The following is a 19,503-nucleotide window of genomic DNA, read 5'->3' as shown; positions in this document are numbered from 1 at the left end:
CGACGCTGCCGCCACTGAATCAGCCTGGAGCCGGAGATGAGCCAGCTGCGGCCGATTTGTCACAGAATGACAGCTTATTCTCAGTATCCTTTATTGGCAGTGGAAAACGCCTCAGTACTTTATTGAAAGAAAGCAATAAATAATACTGTGATAAAAATAGTTCAAAAGGAGACTGTACATACTTTGTTACATAATCAGGAAGTTCACAAAAGATTAACAGAAAACAGAGTGTAACAACAAATCGTACAAGGAAGTTAAAAGCAGAAACCGAATGTAAAGAGACACGCCGTCCACCGACAAAATGAGCTGTATAATAAATAACGCACCGTGGTCGGAACACATTTCCTGCTGGCTCTTTAATGTGCCATTTAAAAAGGAAAAGTTACATCTGCTACTTAGACAGTCCAAAACGGCTATATCGTCAAAAGCTAAAAATGTACCACTAGGTCCCTCCTTTCAGCATGTTTACAAACAAATGTAAAAGGATGATTTACATAAGAAAAAATAAGGCCTTTAGTAGAGTCGCACTGCGTGGTTTCCTGGTTTCCGGGAGCCCCCGCCTTCCTCTTCCCGCACCAGCGTCCCTGCAGAGCGCGGTGCTTCCTGCTTGGTCCTCAAAGAGCAGCGGGGCGGGGGCCCGCGTCCGCCCGTAGGGGTAGAGCCCAGAGAGCCCCCCAGCCCTTCCTGCGGCCGAGAGAAGTGCTCCCGGCTGGGGCTCGTGCCGGGCGCTGAGGACAAGCCGTGCGGGTCCCCAGGGACGAGCTCTGCAAGCTACTGAGAGCCACCAGAGATGCTCACAGTTCTGACGGCCCCTTCAGCCCAAATTTTATCAGAAGCTCATATTTAACGCCAGGTACTTTCAGTCTGTTCACGCTGCAGAATAAAGCATTTCTTGCTAGAAAAAGTAGAGTAAGGTCAGTCATTAAAACACAATTGCTTGAAATTAAGTCTGCTTGTTTCAAAATGATTGTTGTAGAGCTGGTTACATTTGTCAGGATAACGCGCACCATGTCATGATGATCTTACAAATGCAAATGCAGTAAAATCCTCTTCTCTCTCGCCGATTATTATTAAAAAATTAATGATAATTACAATAAATGCATAATTTACAAAAGCCCTATATCTTTTCATAGGATTTATACATACAAGCATTACAGTACATTCGTTTGAAAGACTAAAATTAGATATAAGAACAGAATCGATTTGAAAGGATATTTATAGCCTGGATATGAAAAAGTAAGTAACTATATAAACGAAGTCATATGTTTACATAAATATAAGAAACATTAAATTCTAAAATATTTTCTCTATGGTATTCGTGAATTTTTCACTAATTAAAAACTCTGTAATAAAATATCTTAGGGTCCATGTAACAAGTATCAACAGATTGCAGATCCACTGAATTCTGAAAGGCCGTCTTCGCCGGGGCCCGAGCGCTGCACGGTCATCTGTAGAAGTAGTGTGGGTAAACTGGAAAGGAAGCACAAACAGGACAATCAGCCTCAGGACAGGCCGCCCGGCGCACACCTGTGTCCCGAGGGCCAGCCCTGCCTCCCTGCCCCTTGCGCTGTAGCTGCTTGAGAACTGAGATGAAACGTCAAGGAGTACGCGTATCAATGAGAAAATTCCTTGCTGACTTCCTTTTGGCGTATGTCTAAAAGTTACCAATTAAAAAGATTAGGAAACCAATCAAACCTTCTGGCGGAGACATGAAAAGTGGAGAGCGGAACAGAGCCCCCGGCCCTGGCGCCACGAGCAGGGGCTGGGCTCCCAGCCCCACGTCACCCCTTCAGCGCGAGCGGGCTGCTCGTAACTGCACCCCTGAGATGGCAACGCAGCTGTGTGTTTAAAACCACCCGCCAGGCCCTCAGGGTTCACGACAGCGTGGCCCCAGGAAACCTGGCCATGCGGGGTGCGGCTCATTCAAGAACGTGTATTTCTAAGAAAGCCAGCGGGCGCCGCTGACCTGGGAGCGACACCAGCGCGGATGCCAGGGTCAAGGCGGAGAGCCGCCGTGCCGGGCGCTCTCAACCACGGGTGGTCTCCAGCCAAGAGCTGAGCCGGTGAGCTCCTGCCACGCGCTGCTCTCCTGCCTCCCCACCCCCAAAAGACATTAGCAGATACTGAAAAGAGTCCAGCACGTTCAGTTTTAAGGAAAAAATGCAAATACATTTTTTTCCTTAACAAATGAGGATACACGAACCCCTCTGTGACCAACTGTGAGCATACAGAACACCAGAACCACGTAACGGGTGCAGCCGGGCTTGCGTGCGTGTTCCTAAAGGCCTGCAGGAACGGAAACGGGCTCTCCGGGCCAGGCAGCGCCCCCGTGCGGTCACCCGGCCGCCTCTGCGGCCTCCGGGCACGCGGAGCCCTCTACTCACCACGGGGCTTCAGCAGGAGTAAGTCCTGACCGTGGCGGCGTCCAGCCTCTGCGCTCCCGACACGCTGCCTGCTCCGACACCGGGGAGGAAGCGTGCAAACACAGCGTGCGGTTAGTCTTCAGACGTCACACGGGGCACACGTACACACACATCTGCACACCTACAACACCACCTACTGAGGGCTCCCAGGGAAACTGCTAGATGGGAGCGGGCGAGCCAGGGAAAGAGAACCTAAGCGTCGCCAGGAGGGGGTTCTCTTCAGCCCCCAGCAGCCCTGGGAGCCACTGGCAGCTAATCTCACGACAGCAAGGACGCCTCAGATGATACAGACTTCGTGATGTCCTCTGTGTAAGTGACAACTACTTCAGCTGGTAACTTTGTTTCTCCTGAAACTCTCTAGATTTGCAGAGCAACTAGACTTTTCTTCGGGGCCTAAACGTGATATCCCCAAGGCCGGTGTGAGGTAGATAACCCGGGGCAGCGCTAGACACCATGGGGTGCAGGTGACCGGAGTCATATGCAGGCCTGGCCTGAGGGAGACGCGCCCTCGGGCCACCTGCCCTCCGCGCCTGTCTGAGGGAGCGTCCAGGGCACTCCTCCCCAGGGCCTGGCTGCAGGGGGTGGGTAGAGGACAATGACTCATCTAAGAACACTAAAACCCAGTCTCAGTTTCTGCCGGAAGTGATGTGTACCACTGAGGCCTTGTTCCTGTCGAGAAACACACAGCACGGCCCAAGAGGTGAGCCCCGACTCTCCCTTGCAACCTGGACAGGAAATGTGCAAACACCTGGAGCAGATATTCCCGACTGCCAATTACACAGTTTGTGTTCCCACGGGTCCAGCAGGAACACGTTTTATCAAGAAGGTGCCGTGGTTCCAGAAGAGATGGCACGACAGCTGGCACTGTCGGTGAGCATGGGTCATCTTTCCAAATCCTGACCCTGAGGTCCCAGGAGGCCAGCTGCAGCTTCCCCGACGCCCCTTATTTAAGAAGGCATTGAGCAGTCCACTCTCCCGGGGTTCGGCCTCAGTTTTCCTACAAGGGTCAACAGCCGTCTTCCATATAATATATTCCCTACACCTCACTCTAGGCTTATTTTTAATTTATCTGAACTCTAATCTAAATGTCGCCGTCAATACTGAACACGGGAAGTGTGACTGATTCTGAGGAAACTGGGCACGAAGCTGTGAAGAAAATCAGAAGGCGCTCCGGCAGCCTATTCAATAAGTGGAGGGCCGAGTTACCGTTAGAGTTATACAAATTACCTCATGCTCCTTGGAATAAGAATGCTACTGAAGACACTGCTGCTCTTGCCCCATTAACCAGATCACTGAGCTCTGCAGAGAGATGCAGGCTTCCAGCAGCAGTGCTGCCCTGGGGGCCATCTCACCAAGCGTCCGGCTGAGCGAAGGCTTTACACACACACGCTTTTCTCTCATTTTGATACAGGCAAGTCAGAGCCAAACTCACAAACCTACGTATGGGAAGGGCTAAGAACAGGGAAACTTGTGAAAGCCACCTCAGGACAATTTTTAAAAGCGCTTCCTTTCCTATAGCCGATCCATCGGCCACAGAGACGAGAACGAAGTCCTTCGTAACGGGAGTGCGGCTACAATGGCCCCAGTGGCCAGCACCACACGGGACCAGGACCCGCAGACGCCTCCTACGAGCCTGACGAGGAGCAGCCATTTCACTGCCACAGCCGCTGAAGAGGACACGGCTGTACGACGACGGCCCTACAGACGGGGAGACTGAGGCACAGTGCTCGAGGCTGTGCCCCTCCTCAGCGGCAGAGCCAGGGTCCACCGAGGCCATCTGCCCTTGATCCTGTCATCGTGGGGGCCGCGGTCAGAGCTGAGAGGTCTGTCAGTAAAGCGCAGCCAACTTGTCATCAGCCGTGTCCTCCAAGCGGAGCGGCGGTCAAAGGGAAAACCGCAAGCTCCATCTGGAACCCTGACTGCAAGGCTCGTGCGCTCCCAGGGCCCACCGCGCTCCAGTGACGACCTGCCCAGGCTCACCTTCTTCCTCCTCTCCGTCCTTATGGTGCGCAGTGACAGGGACCAACGCCAGCAGGGGTGGAGGGAGGAAAGGGAAGGCTCACAGAGGGGGAAACTGTGTTCTCTAAGATGGACTCAGTCACCTCTCCAGGGGGAGAGACGTCCCGGGAGCACCCGGCGTGGCCCGAGAGCTGCTGCACCACCTTCCGGCGGAGCCTTCCAGGGCTGCCTGCCACACACACAGGCTACAGGACGTCCACTCAGCACGCCGAGAACACACGCGACGCTCAGCTTTATTAGTTGGAAGGATATGCTAAGATTCAACCAGACAAGACTCTAAAAAACCTACATTATTGTTAAACTGTTATGCACAGATGTTAGGATTCATTTTAAAACACTTAACCTGGGCATGCACCAGTACTCAATGCCTTGTAACACATCCAAGAGGCCATTCTGGATCACTGTTAACATTCCAGCCACAAAGCTGCTCTTGCCGCCCACAGCGGCTGGCCGCCCCTGCACACCTACCGTCCAGCTGCGTCTTCTTCGGCTGCATGGAGGGTGAGGACAGAGAGGAGGTGACCCGGAAGTTGGCGGGGAGAGTCTCTGCGGACCCAGCAGCTAAGCCACGAACATCCTTTGGTCTAAATTTTTTTCTCCAAGAAGGTGCTCTCCTAAAGCTTTTATCATCGTCCTGGGAAATTAAAGGACAGAAAACAAGACTGATTTTAAAATAAAGGACAAAAATAGACAGTCAAGTTACCAGCCTTGAACATGACTGCTGAACTTGTCACTGCATGTTTGTTCACACCTCTTTAACCCGTTCCTGATAACCACAGGATCTACTGTCCCCACCGGGAACTTCTGAGAGTGACGGGCCCAGTAACACTATGTGGGGCCCTCGCTGGGCATCGATGAGGACGGCCCTGGGCCGCCCAGGTGCATGTGCCTCCTAGTGATCACCCCATTTCCTTTCTTATCTTGGAGAAATCATCTTCTTGCCGTATAAGATAATACATTTTTATTTGTCTTAAAATAGTTTCCAAGCTGTAAGCAGTTCTGCCTTAGAGCCGGGGAAGAGCCAGCGAGCGCTCCTTTAGCTGTCCTCCTAGTCACCAGGCAAACTCACGTTTTCTTAACGTGCAACAAAGGAAAGAATAAAAACAGTGTGGGAACAAACAAGTCACGACTGTGTGAGGGGAAATTAACATGTTGCGTTTCTCTAATCTCCTTCTAACAGGTTTCTCCAAAGCACAGGGACTCTGGATTGGGGTCAGACATCCAGCGGTCCCCAAACATAGCCCACGGACACCATGCCTCGGCTGCCACCAATGTTGATGGGAACAACATTTTTGAGGGCTATCAAAACTTAAATAGCAAATATTTTAAAAACAGAAAACCTCAGACTGAAAATATGAGTTTCTTACTATCTCATTTGTTAACACATTTTTGAGAGCAAAGCTTAGCTCAGGAGGTAAAATCATCCCCACACTTAGAAGAGAGACTGCCGACGGGGCTCACGTGCGTATAAACAAATAATTCACACTGAATGCAAATTTAAAATTCATTAGGCTGAAAACTCACTTCATCAAACCTTCTGTCCGTCCCCATGACCAAAAGGTTGTTAAATTCTCTTTCCAAGACAGCGCGAGCCTGAAATCATAACAAAACAACAATACCGCAAAGCTTCATCAATCTAATCTGAAGGATGTTAGCATATCACAACTGTTTTTCAAATCAAGACTTTTAAAAAGCTCAGGCTATAAACACCTTGAGCCACGACAGCATTTAATTTAATTAAATTAATTAATTTAATTAAATTAATTTATTTGAGGAAGATTAGCACTGAGCTAACATCAGCTGCCAATTCTCCTCTTTTTTGCTGAGGAAGACTGGCCCTGAGCTAAAATCCATGCCCACCTTCCTCTATTTTATATGTGGGACGCTGCCACAGCATGGCTTGCCAAGTGGTTCCACGTCTGCACCCGGGATCCGAACTGGCAAACCCCGGGCTGCCGAAAAGCAGAACGTGCGCACTTAACCGCTGCACCACTGGGCTGGCCCCCACAACCACATTTTAAATTAGGGGATTCCTGCGGAGCCCACGGATGGGCTTTCAGGGAAAGGGACCCATGACCGCTGGCAGACTATCTACGAAAGTGTGCTCTGCGGGTTGGTGCTGGTCGGGGGATGGGGGGTATTGGCAAAAGACATACAATCTTCTGTAGAAGAATAAATTTCCTGATTTCTCAGGTGAGCCCGTGTGTCAAAAAGAATCACACAGGGCAATAGAAACAAAATTAACAGAATCTCCATCGGTGTACCCATGAGTATTTCTCATTCCACGTAAGAACTAAATACATGTCGTCACTCCTACGAGCATATGGACTTGAACTAAGTTTCCCCTTGTTTTTTTTATTGCAAGATTCTCATGCTGGCGACAGGAAATGGAAGGACAGGCAAAAATAATGAAGAATTAAGCATTGCTGGTTTGGAACCAGTATTTTGTAGCTTAGGGATAGTTGTCTGAGGTACTGTGAAGTTTTGTGTCCACTCAGTTAACCAGCTAGACGTCTCCATCAGGAGACCTGACTGAACGTGAGTGAGAGCCGGGCCGGCTCTGCAGCATACCTGTGTGTTCTGCGTAGGGATCTGTAACAAGAGCGCCAGTGCGCTGAAATCGAAGGTTTCATCTAAGGCCACAAGTGCACCGTGAACGCCACTCTCGACCAGATTGTTTGCATATTCTTTAAGACCAATTGAGAGGATCCAGCGAATCACTCGATCGTTGCTCCACACAAGCACGTCTACAGGTGAACAGAAACAATTAGAACGGCGTCTGCACAAAGCTGTCTTCATCATGCACACCTGTAACAGCACACAGAAGGTGGGCAGGCAACCGCTGCTGCATTTAGAGGTCATGCCTCGGCACTCCTCCATCGAAGGGAACCTGTCCCACTAGAACTCATGCTGCCAAAGAACCCAAGAGCAATGAAGTTCTTACGGACATTTATTTTCTAGAGAACAGAAAATGAGGAGGATCCAGGGTCAGAAACCAGAAGGACAGAGAAGAAGCTGAATGCCCACCAGGCACGAGCGCGCTTCCTCTACGGCCTTCCGAGTTTCTGAAACACTTTCTTTTCGTCAGAGAAGGAGTTGGCGCCCTGCTCGATTCAACACAAATCTCTCATTTGTAATCTTGAAGCTCGTTTCCTTGAAGCCTTTTTGGTTGTCTCATTTTAAAAAGAGAGAAACTTAAAGATACTCTCCAGCATATTAGAGACTGGGGGAAGATCTTACACCACACGAAGTGATCCATTATTAAATTCGCTCTAGTAGAGATCTAAAAATAGCCACTCCATGAAAATATCTCCGGATGCTCACCAATCACTTCCAAAGACAACTTTTGTCAACTATAAAAAGATTTAAAACAGATACAGAAAACAGACAAAACTGATTTACACATTTTATTTCCAATGCCCTTTTATACTATACACACACACACACACACTATATATATAATACAAAATATACGCACTACATATATAGTATAAAGTGTGTATATATATATATAGTATAAAAGTTGGCTTATGGTTTTTCTTGTGATTCACGTTAGCTCAATCATGACCAGACTATCCTTTAAACGGGCTGTGACCTCAACCAGTTTTGTCTTTAGTTTCTTTCTTTGTAAAACCTGGGGAAGAAGACAGCACTCACACGCACGGGGTTGTGGGAAGGATTAAATAATTAACCTCTGAAAGTGCTTCGAGTTCTTAAGTCTTACCTATTATTACTGTTGTTAGTGATTTCTTTATTCTGAAAATTCTGGGAGATTTTACTTTGAGCTTAATCGTTAACGTCTTACTTAAAAGCAGACTATTGTAGTCGATGCTTACGAGGCATGCCGGGTGAGAGGCTCCCATTGCATCTCCCCACCTGCGCTCTCACTGAACCGCCTCTGCCATCGTCCCCTGCTAAGGAGCTCCTCCTCCACCTCCAAGGCCCAGCTGAACCAGCGCCTCTGTGCTGCCCCCTGAGCCCTGGAGGCAGAGCCACAGGGCTCCGTCTGCGCTCCTGAAGCCCTCTGATAAATGGCTAGAGCAGAATCGCCACACTGGAGTGAAGTGAGCTGACAGCAGAGTCCTGTCTGTCTTTGCCCTGCTGTTATCCAGCAGTGTGGCACGGAGTGGCATTGCTGAGTGAAGGAGTACACAAGTCAGAACAAGTCACAGGAGAAGTGTTCCCCTTGAGACGGTTCACGCAGACTGACGTAAGCACAAGAAAACAGGCACAAGTGCTCTGGCTTCAAAGGAGGATTGTCCTTCCTCCCAAAGCCGCAGGGCATGGTTGTACGTCCTGGTTGTAAGTCATTCTAGTTCTTCTACACGAGCTGCCCCCACAGGACGGCAGCAGACAGACAGGTGGTGTGGTGCTGCGACCAGGAAGTGAACCTGGGCCGCTGAGTGGTGGGGGCCAAACTTTAACCACCAGGCCATGAGAGGAGGGTCTTAAAAGCACTCATTTCCAACCCTCCCTCCTCTGTAATGATGCCAGACTAGTTTTCTCCACTTAACAAATTTCCTAATATTTTTAAAAATAGGAAATCACTAACCCACAGCCAGCATCATATTCAACGGGGAAAAACTGAGTGCCATCCCCCTGAGAACAGGAACAAGACAAGGGAGCCCATTCCCACCATTCTGACTGAACACAGTACTGGAGGTTTGGGCCAGAGCAATTAGGCAAGAAAAAGAAAGAAAAGGAATCCAAATTGGCAGTGAAGAAGTGTAACTCTCACTGTTTGCAGACGACATGATTTTATATAGAGAAAACCCTAAAGAAGCCATGGGAAAACTATTAGAAATAAACATCTACAGCAAAGTTGCAGGATACAAAGTCTACTTAGAAAAATCAGTTGCATTTCTATACTCTAATAACAAACTAAGAGACCAAGAACTCAAGAATAGAATCCCATTTACAATCGCAACAAAGAGAATAAAATATCTAGGAATAGGGGTGACGTCAGCAACATGGCGGCGTGAGCTCACCCAGGACTCTCTCCCCTCCAAATTACAACTAAAAAGAGCAACTGCTTTCCAACCAAAAAAAAAAAAAATCCCAATAACAGAAATCCTCAGAGACCCACAGCAGCCAAATGACAGAAGGTGGAGAGGCTGGAGCCGCCATCGGAGGAGCTGGAACGGGGTCTTCGCTCCCTCCCCTAGAGACTGGGATCGCTGCCGTGGGTGTGAGAAGGAGCAGGGGAGGGGCCGTGCGTTGGGAGATCGTGCAGGACTCCCACCGCTGGAGCAGCAGAAACCCTCTAACAGGGGACAGCTTTCGCGTGGGGGAACCCCAGCAAGCCAGGGCCCTGGGAGACCAGAGAGCGAGAGCTGTGCCAATCCAGGTCGGCATGAGAGAAAGTGTCCCTCCTCCCTCAACCCAAGCTGGGCGCCACCATCGTGGCTGAAGGCGCAGGGCTCAGAACCAAGGCTCTCGACCCCCATCTAGTGGCGACAGGCTGTACCTGCAACCAAATAACAGCATCATGCACAAAAACCTCTCCTCTACCATCCAGCAATTTATAAAAGCTCCAGTCCAAAAGGAAAACAATAAAAACACAGAATTATGTCCTGAGGGCTTGGAAATGGGTAAAGTAAGTGAAGAGGAATTCAAAATAGCTATCCTCAAAATATTCAATGAGGTAAAGGGAAATATAGAGAAACAAGTCAAGGAGTTCTGGAGTTACTTCACAAAAGAGATTGAAATTATAAAGAAGAATCAATTAGAAATACTAGAGATGAAAATACAATGAACCAGATAAAACAGAATACAGATTCCCTGAATGCCCGTGTAGACACCATAGAGGAGCAAACTAGCATAATCAAAGACAGGCTGAATGGCTCGAGACAGAGGAAGAAAGAGAACTAAGAATTTAAAAAACTGAAGAAAAGCTCAGAGAAATAGCTGACTCAATGAGAAAATGCAACTTAAGAATCATCAGAATTCCTGAGGGCATGGTAAAGGAAAATGGAGCAGAAAGTGTGCTCAACGAAATAAGAGAAGAGAACTTCCCAAATCTAGGGATTGAGAGAGAAATGCGTGTGGAGGAAACTTTCAGATCTCCTAGATTTGTCAATGTAAAAAGACCTACTGCAAGGCACATAGTAGTAAACATGGCAAAAATGAAGGACAAAGAAAGAATACTCAGGGTAGCAAGGCAGAAGAAGATAACCTACAAAGGAACCCCTATCAGACTTTCATTGGTTTTCTCTACAGAAACCTTACAAGCTAGGAGAGATTTGAGGGACATATTCAAAACTTTAAAGGATAAAAATCTTCAGCCAAGAATACTTTATCCAGGAAAAATATCCTTCAGATATGAGGGAGAAATTAAATCTTTTCCAGACAAACAAAAGCTAAGGGACTTCGTAGTCACAGGACCTTCACTACAAGAAATCCTCAAGAAGGCTCTCATACCTGAAAAAAGAAAAATAAAGGAGAAAGGGGTCACAAAACACAGAGTAAGGAGACAAATACATAGAATCTGAATAGGATAGCAAATATTCAACTATAGCATTAGGATAAAGGGAAGGAAATCACCAAAGCAAAGTCAATCTTATCACCCTAAGCACAAACTCACAACACAAGTTGGAATACGAGATGAAAATAATAATTTAGGAGGGGAGGAGGAAAGGGACTGAAACAATCTAGGCTAAGGAAGTAAGAGACCACCAGAAAATGGACTGTTATACATGAGATTCTGAATACAAACTTCAGGGTAGCCACTAAACTAAAAAGCAGAACAGAGACACAAAGCATAAATAAGGAAAAATCTAAGAAACCCAGCATAAGAAACTGCAGAAGTCAATGGGTAGGCTAAAACACACAGGACAAGAAACAAAGGAAACACAGGAAAACCGGATAACGAGCGGCAGAATGACAGCATTAAGCCCTCATGCATCAACACTCACCCTCAACATAAACGGACTGAACTCTCCAATAAAAAGACACAGAGTGGCAAGATGGATTAAAGAACAAGATCCAACAATTTGTTGCCTCCAGGAAACACGCCTCAGCCCCAAGGACAAACACAGGCTCAGAGTGAAGGGGTGGAGGACAATACTCCAAGCTAATAGCAAACAAAAGAAAGCAGGTGTCGCAATGCTTATATCAGACAAAACAGACTTCGAGATAAGGCAGGTAAAGAGAGACACAGAGGGCCAATACATAATGATCAAAGGGACACTTCATCAAGAAGAAATAATGCTTATAAATATCTATACACCCAACACAGGAGCACCAAAGTTCATAAGGCAACTATTAACAAACCTAAAAGAAGATATCAAAAATAACACAATAATAGTAGGGGACCTCAACACCCCACTCACATCAATGGACAGATCATCCAGACAGAAAATCAACAGGGAAACAGTGGAGCTAAATGAAAAGCTAAAACAGTTGGACTTAATAGACGTATATAGAACACTCCATCCAAAAACAGCAGAATACACATTCTTCTCAAGTGCGCATGGAACATTCTCAAGGATAGACCATAGGTTGGGAAATAAGGCAAGCCTCTACAAATTTAAAAAAATTGAAATAATAACGAGCATCTTCTCTGATCATAATGCTATAAGGCTAGAAATTAATTACAAGGAAAAGGCTGAGAAAGGCACAAGGATGTGGAAACTAAACAATACACTACTGAACAAGCAATGGATCATTGAAGAAATTAAAGAAGAAATCAAAAAATACCTGGAGACAAATGAAAATGATAACACGCTATACCAATTCATATGGGATGGAGCAAAAGCTCTATTAAGAGGAAAATTCATCGCAATTCAGGGACATCTTAACAAACCAGAAAAATCCCAAATCAGCAATCTTAAACTACACCTAACTGAACTAGAGAAAGAACAAACAAAGCCCAAAGTCAGCAGAAGGAGAGAAATAATAAAAATCAGAGCAGAAATAAATGCTATTGAAACAAAAAAGAGAGTAGAAAGGATCAATGAAACAAAGAGCTGGTTCTTTGGGAAGATAAATAAAGTTGACAAACCCCTAGCCAGATTTACACAGAAAAAAAGAGAGAAAGCTCAAATAAACAAAATCAGAAATGAAAGAGGAGAAATAACAACAGACTCCGCAGAAATACAATGGATTATAAGAGAATACTACGAAAAACTATATGCCAACAGAATGGATAACTTAGAGGAAATGGATAAATTCTTGGACTCCTACAACCTCCCAAAGCTCACTCAAGAAGAAGCAGACAATCTGAACAGAGCAATCACAAGCAAAGATTGAAACAGCCATCAAAAGCACCCAAAGAATAAACCCCCAGGACCAGATGGCTTTCCTGGGGAATTTTACCAAACTTTCAGAGAGGATTTAATACCTATCCTTTTCAAGCTATTCCAAAAAATTAGGGAGGATGGAACACTTCCTAACACATTCTATGAGGCCAACATCATGCTGATACCAAAGCCTGACAAGGACAGCACGAAAAAGAACTACAGGCCAATATCGCTGATGAAGACAGATGCAAAAATTCTCAACAAAATTTTGGCAACCAGAATACAGTAAGTCATCAAAAGGATCATACATCATGATCAGGTGGGATTCATACCAGGGACACAGGGATAGTTCAGCATCCGCAAATCAATCAACGTGATACACCACATCAACAAACTGAGGAAAAACCACATGATCATCTCAATAGATGCAGAGAAAGCATTTGACAAGATCCAACAGTCATTTATGATAAAAACTCAACAAAATGGGGATAGACGGGAACTACCTCAACACAATAAAGGCCATAGATGACAAACCCACAGCCAACATCATTCTCAATGGGCAAAAACTGAGCACCATCCCCCTGAGAACAGGAACGAGACAAGGATGCCCTCTATCACCACTCTTATTCAACATAGTACTGGAGGTCCTGGCCAGAGCAATCAGGCAAGAAAAAGGAATAAAAGGAATCCAAATGGGGGGGAAGAAGTGAAACTCTCGCTATTTGTAGATGACGTGATCTTATATATAGAAAACCCCAAAGAATCCATTGGAAAACTTTTAGAAGTAATCAACAACTACAGCAAAGTTGCAGGATATAAAATCAATTTACATAAATCAGTAGCATTTCTATACTCTAATAACAAACTAACAGAAAAAGAACTCAAGAACACAATACCATTCATAATCGCAACAAAAAGAACAACATACCTCAGGGTGAATTTAACTAAGGAAGTGAAAGACCTATACAATGAAAATTACAAGGCTTTTCTGAAAGAAATGGATGACGATATAAACAGATGGAAAGACATTCCGTGTCCATGGATTGGAAGAATAAACACAGTTAAAATATCCATTCTACCTAAAGCAATCTACAGATTCAACGCCATCCCAATCAGAATCCCAATAACATCTTCACAGAAATAGAACAAAGAATCCTAAAATTCATATGGGGCAACAAAAGACCCCGAATTGCTAAAGCAATCCTGAGAAAGAAGAATAAAGCTGGAGGCATCACAATCCCTGACTTCAAAACATACTACAAAGCTACAATAATCAACACAGCATGGTACTGGCACAAAAACAGGTGCACAGATCCATGGAACAGAATTGAAAGCGCAGAAATAAAACCACACATCTATGGACAGCTAATCTTCGACAAAGGAGCTGAGGGCCTACAATGGAGAAAAGAAAGTCTCTTCAACAAATGCTGCTGGGAAAACTGGAAAGCCACATGTAAAAGAATGAAAATTTGACCATTCTTTTTCACCATTCACCAAAATAAACTCAAAATGGATCAAAGACCTAAAGGTAAGACCTGAAACCATAAGGCTTCTAGAAGAAAATATAGGAAGTACACTCTTTGACATCAGTATTAAAGGGATCTTTTCGGACACCATGTCTTCTCAGAGAAGGGAAACAATAGAAAGAATAAACAAATGGGACTTCATCAGACTAAAGAGCTTCTTCAAGGCAAGGGAAAACAGGACTGAAACAAAAAAACAACCCACTAACTGGGAAAAAATATTTCCAAGTAATACATCCGACAAAGGCTTAATATCCATAACATATAAAGAACTCACACAACTCAACAACAAAAAATTAACCCGATCAAAAAATGGGCAGGAGACATGAACAGACATTTCTCCCAAGAAGATAGACGGATGGCCAATAGGCGCATGAAAAGACGCTCATCATCGCCGATCATCAGGGAAATGCAAATCAAAACTACACTAAGATATCACCTTACACCCATTAGAGTGACAAAAATAACTAAAACAAATAGTAATAAATGTTGGAGAGGTTGTGGAGAAAAAGGAACCCTCATCCACTGCTGGTGGGAATGCAAACTGGCGCAGCCACTATGGAAAACAGTATGGAGATTCCTCAAAAAATTAAAAATAGAACTACCATAAGATCCAGCCATTCCACTACTGGGTATCTATCCAAAGAGCTTGAAGTCAGCAATTCCAAAAGTCCTATGCACCCCAATGTTCATCACAGCATTATTTACAATAGCCAAGACATGGAAGCGACCTAAGTGCCCATCAACAGATGACTGGATAAAGAAGATGTGGTACATATATACAATGGAATACTACTCAGCCATAAAACAGAACAAAATCGTCCCATTTGCAACAACATGGATGGACCTTGAGGGAATTATGTTAAGTGAAATAAGTCAGATAGACAAGACAATCTCTGTGTGACTCCACTCCTATGAGGAATTTAAACCTGTGGGCAAAGAGAACAGATTAGTGGCTACCAGGGGAAGGGGGGGTGGGGGGGTGGGCACAAAGGGTGAAGGGTGCACCTGCAACACGACTGACAGACAATAACGTACAACTGAAATTTCACAAGATTGTAACCTATCATTAACTCAATAAAAATTTTTTTAAAAAATAAAATAAAGTAAAAATCTCACAACATGAAAAAAAAAATACCTAGGAATAAATTTAATAGGGGGAGGGTGAAAGGGGTGATTAAGCACACGTGTGTGGTGATGGCTTGTAATTAGTCTTTGGGTGGTGAACATGATGGAATCTACATAGAATTTGAAACATGCTATGATGTACATCTGAAAGTTATATAATGTTATAATCAAATGTTACTGCAATAAAAAAATAAAAAATAAAAAGATCTATACAAGGAAAACTATAAGACATCACTGAAAGAAATCAATAATGACAAAAGAAATGGGAAGATATTCCATGCACATGGATTTGGAAGAATAAGCATAGTTAAAATGTCCATTCTAGGGGCCGGCCCGGTGGTGCAGCGGTCAAGTGCGCACGTTCTGCTTCTCAGCAGCCCGGGGTCCACCGGTTCGGATCCTGGGTGCGGACGTGGCACTGCTTGGCAAAAGCCATGCTGTGGAAGGCGTCCCACATATAAAGTAGAGGAAGATGGGCATGGATGTTAGCTCAGGGCCAGTCTTCCTCAGCAAAAAGAAGAGGATTGGCAGTAGTTAGCTCAGGGCTAATCTTCCTAAAAAGAAAAAAAGTCCATTCCACCTAAAGCAATCTATAGATTCAATGGAATCCCAATCAGAATCCCAATGACATTCTTCATAGAACAAAGAATCTTAAAATTCACATGGGTCAACAAAAGACCCTGAATAGCCAAAGCAATCCTGAGAAAGAACAACAAAGCTGGAGCATCACAATGCCTGACTTCAAAACGTACTACAAACCCATAGTGATCAAAACAGCATGGTACTGGTACAAAAACAGGCACACAGATCAATGGAAGAGAACTGGAAGCCCAGAAATAAAACCACACATCTACAGACAGCTAATCTTCGGCAAAGGAGCTAAGAATATACAATGGAGAAAGGAAAGCCTCTTCAATAAATGGTGCTGGGAAAACTGGACAGCCACATGCAAAACAACGAAAGTAGACCATTACCTTTCTCCACACACAAAAATAGACTCAAAATGGACCAAAGACTTGAAGGTAAGAGCTGAAACCATAAAACTTCTGGAAGAAAATACAGGCAGTCCACTCTTTGACATCAGACTTAAAAGGATCTTACTGAATACCATGTCTACCCAGACAAGGAAAACAAAAGAAAAAAATAAACAAGTGGGACTTCATCAGACTAAAGAGCTTCTGGAAGTCAAAGGAAATCAAGATTAAAATGAAAAAACAATCCACCAAATGGGAGAAAATATTTGCAAATCATATATCCGACAAGGAGTTAATCTCCATAATATATAAACAACTCACACAAATGAACAACAAAAAAACAAACAACCCAATCAAAAAGTAGGCAGAGGATTCGAACAGACATTTTCCAAAGAAGATATACGGACGGCCAACAGCCACATGAAAAGATGCTCAACATCTCTAATCATCAGGGAAAGGCCAATCAAAACTACATTTAGGGGCCGGGTCCGTGGCCGAGTGGTTAAGTTCGCATGCCCCGCTTTAGCGGCCCAGGGTTTTGCTGGTTCAGATCCTGGGTGGAGATATGGCACCACTCATCAAGCCATGCTGAGGTGGCATCCCACATAGCACAGACAGAAGGATGTGCAACTGGAGGATACAACTACGTACTGGCAGGCTTTGGGGAGAAGAAGAAGGGGAAAAAAGAAAAAAAAGATTGGCAACAGATGTTAGCTCAGGTGCCCGTCTTTAAAAAAAACAACCCAAAAAGCAAAAAACTACACTTAGATATCTTACACCCATTAGAATGGCTATAATCACCAATACAAAAAACAACAAGTGTTGGAGAGGTTGTAGAGAAAAGGGAACCCTCATCCACTGCTGGGGGGAATGAATGCCGGCACAGCCACTGCAGAAAACAGTACGGAGATTTCTCAAAAAATTAAAAATAGAAATTCCATACAACCCAGCTAACCCACTACTGGGTACTTATCAAAAAAAATTGAAATCCACAATCCAAAGAGACTTATGTACCCCATGTTCATGGCAGCATTATTCACAATAGCCAAGATGTGGAAGCAGCCCAAGTGCCCATCGATGGATGATTGGATAAAGAGTATGCGGTATATAAATACACAATGGAATACTACTCAGCCATAAAAAAAAGATGAAATCGTCCCATTCGCAACCACATGGATGGACCCTGAGGGCATCATGTTAAGCGAAATAAGCCAAATGGAGAAAGACAAACACTGGATGATTTCACTCATACGTAGAAGATAATCAAACTTACGGACAAAGAGAACAATTTAGTGGTTACCAGGGGCAAGGGGTGTGGAAGGTGGCCACAAGGGGCGAAGTGGCACACTCACATGGTGTCTGACAAACATAAATGTACAACTGAAATTTCACAATGCTATAAACTATCATGACCACAATAAAAAAATATTATTTTTAATTTAAAGAAACTAGGAAATCACTTAGGCTGCTAATACACTGGGAAGCAGAAATATGCTAAATCAATTAAACGTAATGTACTAGCCTTTTATTTCATTCTGGCTTTCTTCTCTTTTTCTTTCCAGTTCTTTTCGGTCATAATTCAGCCTTCGCAGGCACATAATTCCACACTGGAAGCTGTTTCTATTTACAAAAAAAAAAAAAATTACAGATGGAAACAGTCAAAAGCCTCCTAGCCAACGAGCAGGAACTGTGTGCAACGACTGACCTGTGGAAGCTGTCCACCATCTTCAGCTGCCCGCGCAGGTCCTTCTTGGTGAGGTGGTCCAGCATGCGCGCGTCCACCAGGCACTCCATGAAGTAGCTGCGGTATTGCGGGAGGCCCAGGCTGGGCAGCCACTCGTTCCCGATCCACTCATGGTTCATGTCCCCGTAGGCGAGCGTCTGCTTTCAACAAGCAAGTACGATCAGTTCAGGGAAAAGAACACCCAAGAGGTCACAAGGGCAGTTTAAATAATCTTTAAACTGGATTTTTAACCTATTACATATCCTTAAAGCTTAAATGAATGACAACACTGTTCTTTATCATTTCAAAATAATTTGATCTCCTATTTACTACCTTTTAAATTTGTCAGTAGAATTTTAACAGAAGGTATTATACCACTGAAAACCTATGACTCATTCGTGTTTATAAATTTAACCTATTTCCCCAACCACAATAAAAATGCAGCTGATAACACATGATCTTTCTGAAGTAATTTTTGTATATAATAATATAACAACAAAGAATGATCACGACTCATGAACAAGTTTGAAGGATCAATCCAACTGTACACAAAAATATCTCTGGCTGGTTTTAATTTTAACACTTTGTTTTCCAAATTTCCTCAACAAAAAAATCTGTTAATTTCAAAATCCGTTTAAAAAGTGAACTGAAGGGGCCGGCCCCGTGGCTGAGTGGTTACGTTGGCGCACTCCGCTTCAGCAGCCCAGGGTTTCACCGGTTTGCATCCTGGGCCTGGATATGACACTGCTCATCAAGCCATGTTGAGGTGGCGTCGCACATGCCCCAACTAGAAGGACCCACAACTAAAAACATACAATTACATACCAGGGGACTTTGTGGAGAAAAAGGAAAAATAAAATCTTAAAAAAAAAGTGAACCAAAAAATAGTTTTAAAAGAAGAGATAAGCAAGACAACAACTGATAGAACTGAAAGGAGAAACAGAAAAATCCACAGTTACAGTCACAAGACCTCAACCCTCCTCTGACTCAGTCACTGATTGAACAAAGAAGCCAAAACAGGCAGACAGACCCCCTCAGTAAGGATCCAGAAGCCTTAAACAACACTATTGACCAGCTTGACCTAAGTGACGTTTCGTGGAACACCCCACCCAATAACAGCAGAATACGTTCATTTCAAGTGCGTATGGGATTCTCCAAGACAAATCTCAACAGATCTAAAGGGACTGAAATCATACAAACTATGTTCTCTGACCTCAACAGAATTAAATTAGAAATCAATAATAAAAAGACATCTAGAAAATTCTCAAGTATTTGGAAATTAGCATACGGCTAAATAACCCACGTGCCAAAGAAGAAGAAAAGAGAAATGGGAAAATATTTCTAACTTAATGAAAGTGAAACACAATCTATTCAAAAATTGCAGGACATGGCTAAAGCAGTGTCTTGAGGGAAATTTATAGTATTAAACACTTATATCGTAAACGAAGGAAGGTCTCAAAACAACAATGTAAG

The 19,503-nt window shown here is 44.3% G+C and overlaps 1 protein-coding gene across 17 annotated transcripts in view; it reads right to left on the bottom strand.

Annotated features, from left to right (window-relative positions):
* Positions 1-86: 86 nt before the first annotated feature.
* LOC111775994 (PTPRF interacting protein alpha 1) overlaps positions 87-19,503 on the bottom strand; it is a 99,598-nt gene continuing 80,181 nt past the window's right edge. For 9 of the 17 annotated variants that reach the window (XM_070228967.1, XM_070228969.1, XM_070228972.1 and 6 more), the window contains 5 exons: positions 18,013-18,188; positions 17,830-17,927; positions 7,014-7,189; positions 5,967-6,035; positions 3,824-5,076 (listed from right to left, as the gene is read on the bottom strand). In XM_070228967.1, the coding sequence (XP_070085068.1) occupies positions 4,804-5,076; positions 5,967-6,035; positions 7,014-7,189; positions 17,830-17,927; positions 18,013-18,188 (792 nt within the window). In that variant the 3' untranslated portion in view covers positions 3,824-4,803. Of the gene's footprint in view, positions 1,471-2,384; positions 2,453-3,823; positions 5,077-5,966; positions 6,036-7,013; positions 7,190-17,829; positions 17,928-18,012; positions 18,189-19,503 lie in introns of those variants that run through there. The other 8 variants (XM_070228971.1, XM_070228974.1, XM_070228979.1 and 5 more) reach the window with 2 other exon arrangements.

Source organism: Equus caballus, chromosome 12, assembly GCF_041296265.1.
Source record: "Equus caballus isolate H_3958 breed thoroughbred chromosome 12, TB-T2T, whole genome shotgun sequence".
NCBI lineage: Eukaryota > Metazoa > Chordata > Mammalia > Perissodactyla > Equidae > Equus > Equus caballus.
This window is presented reverse-complemented; position numbering and strand designations above follow the sequence as displayed.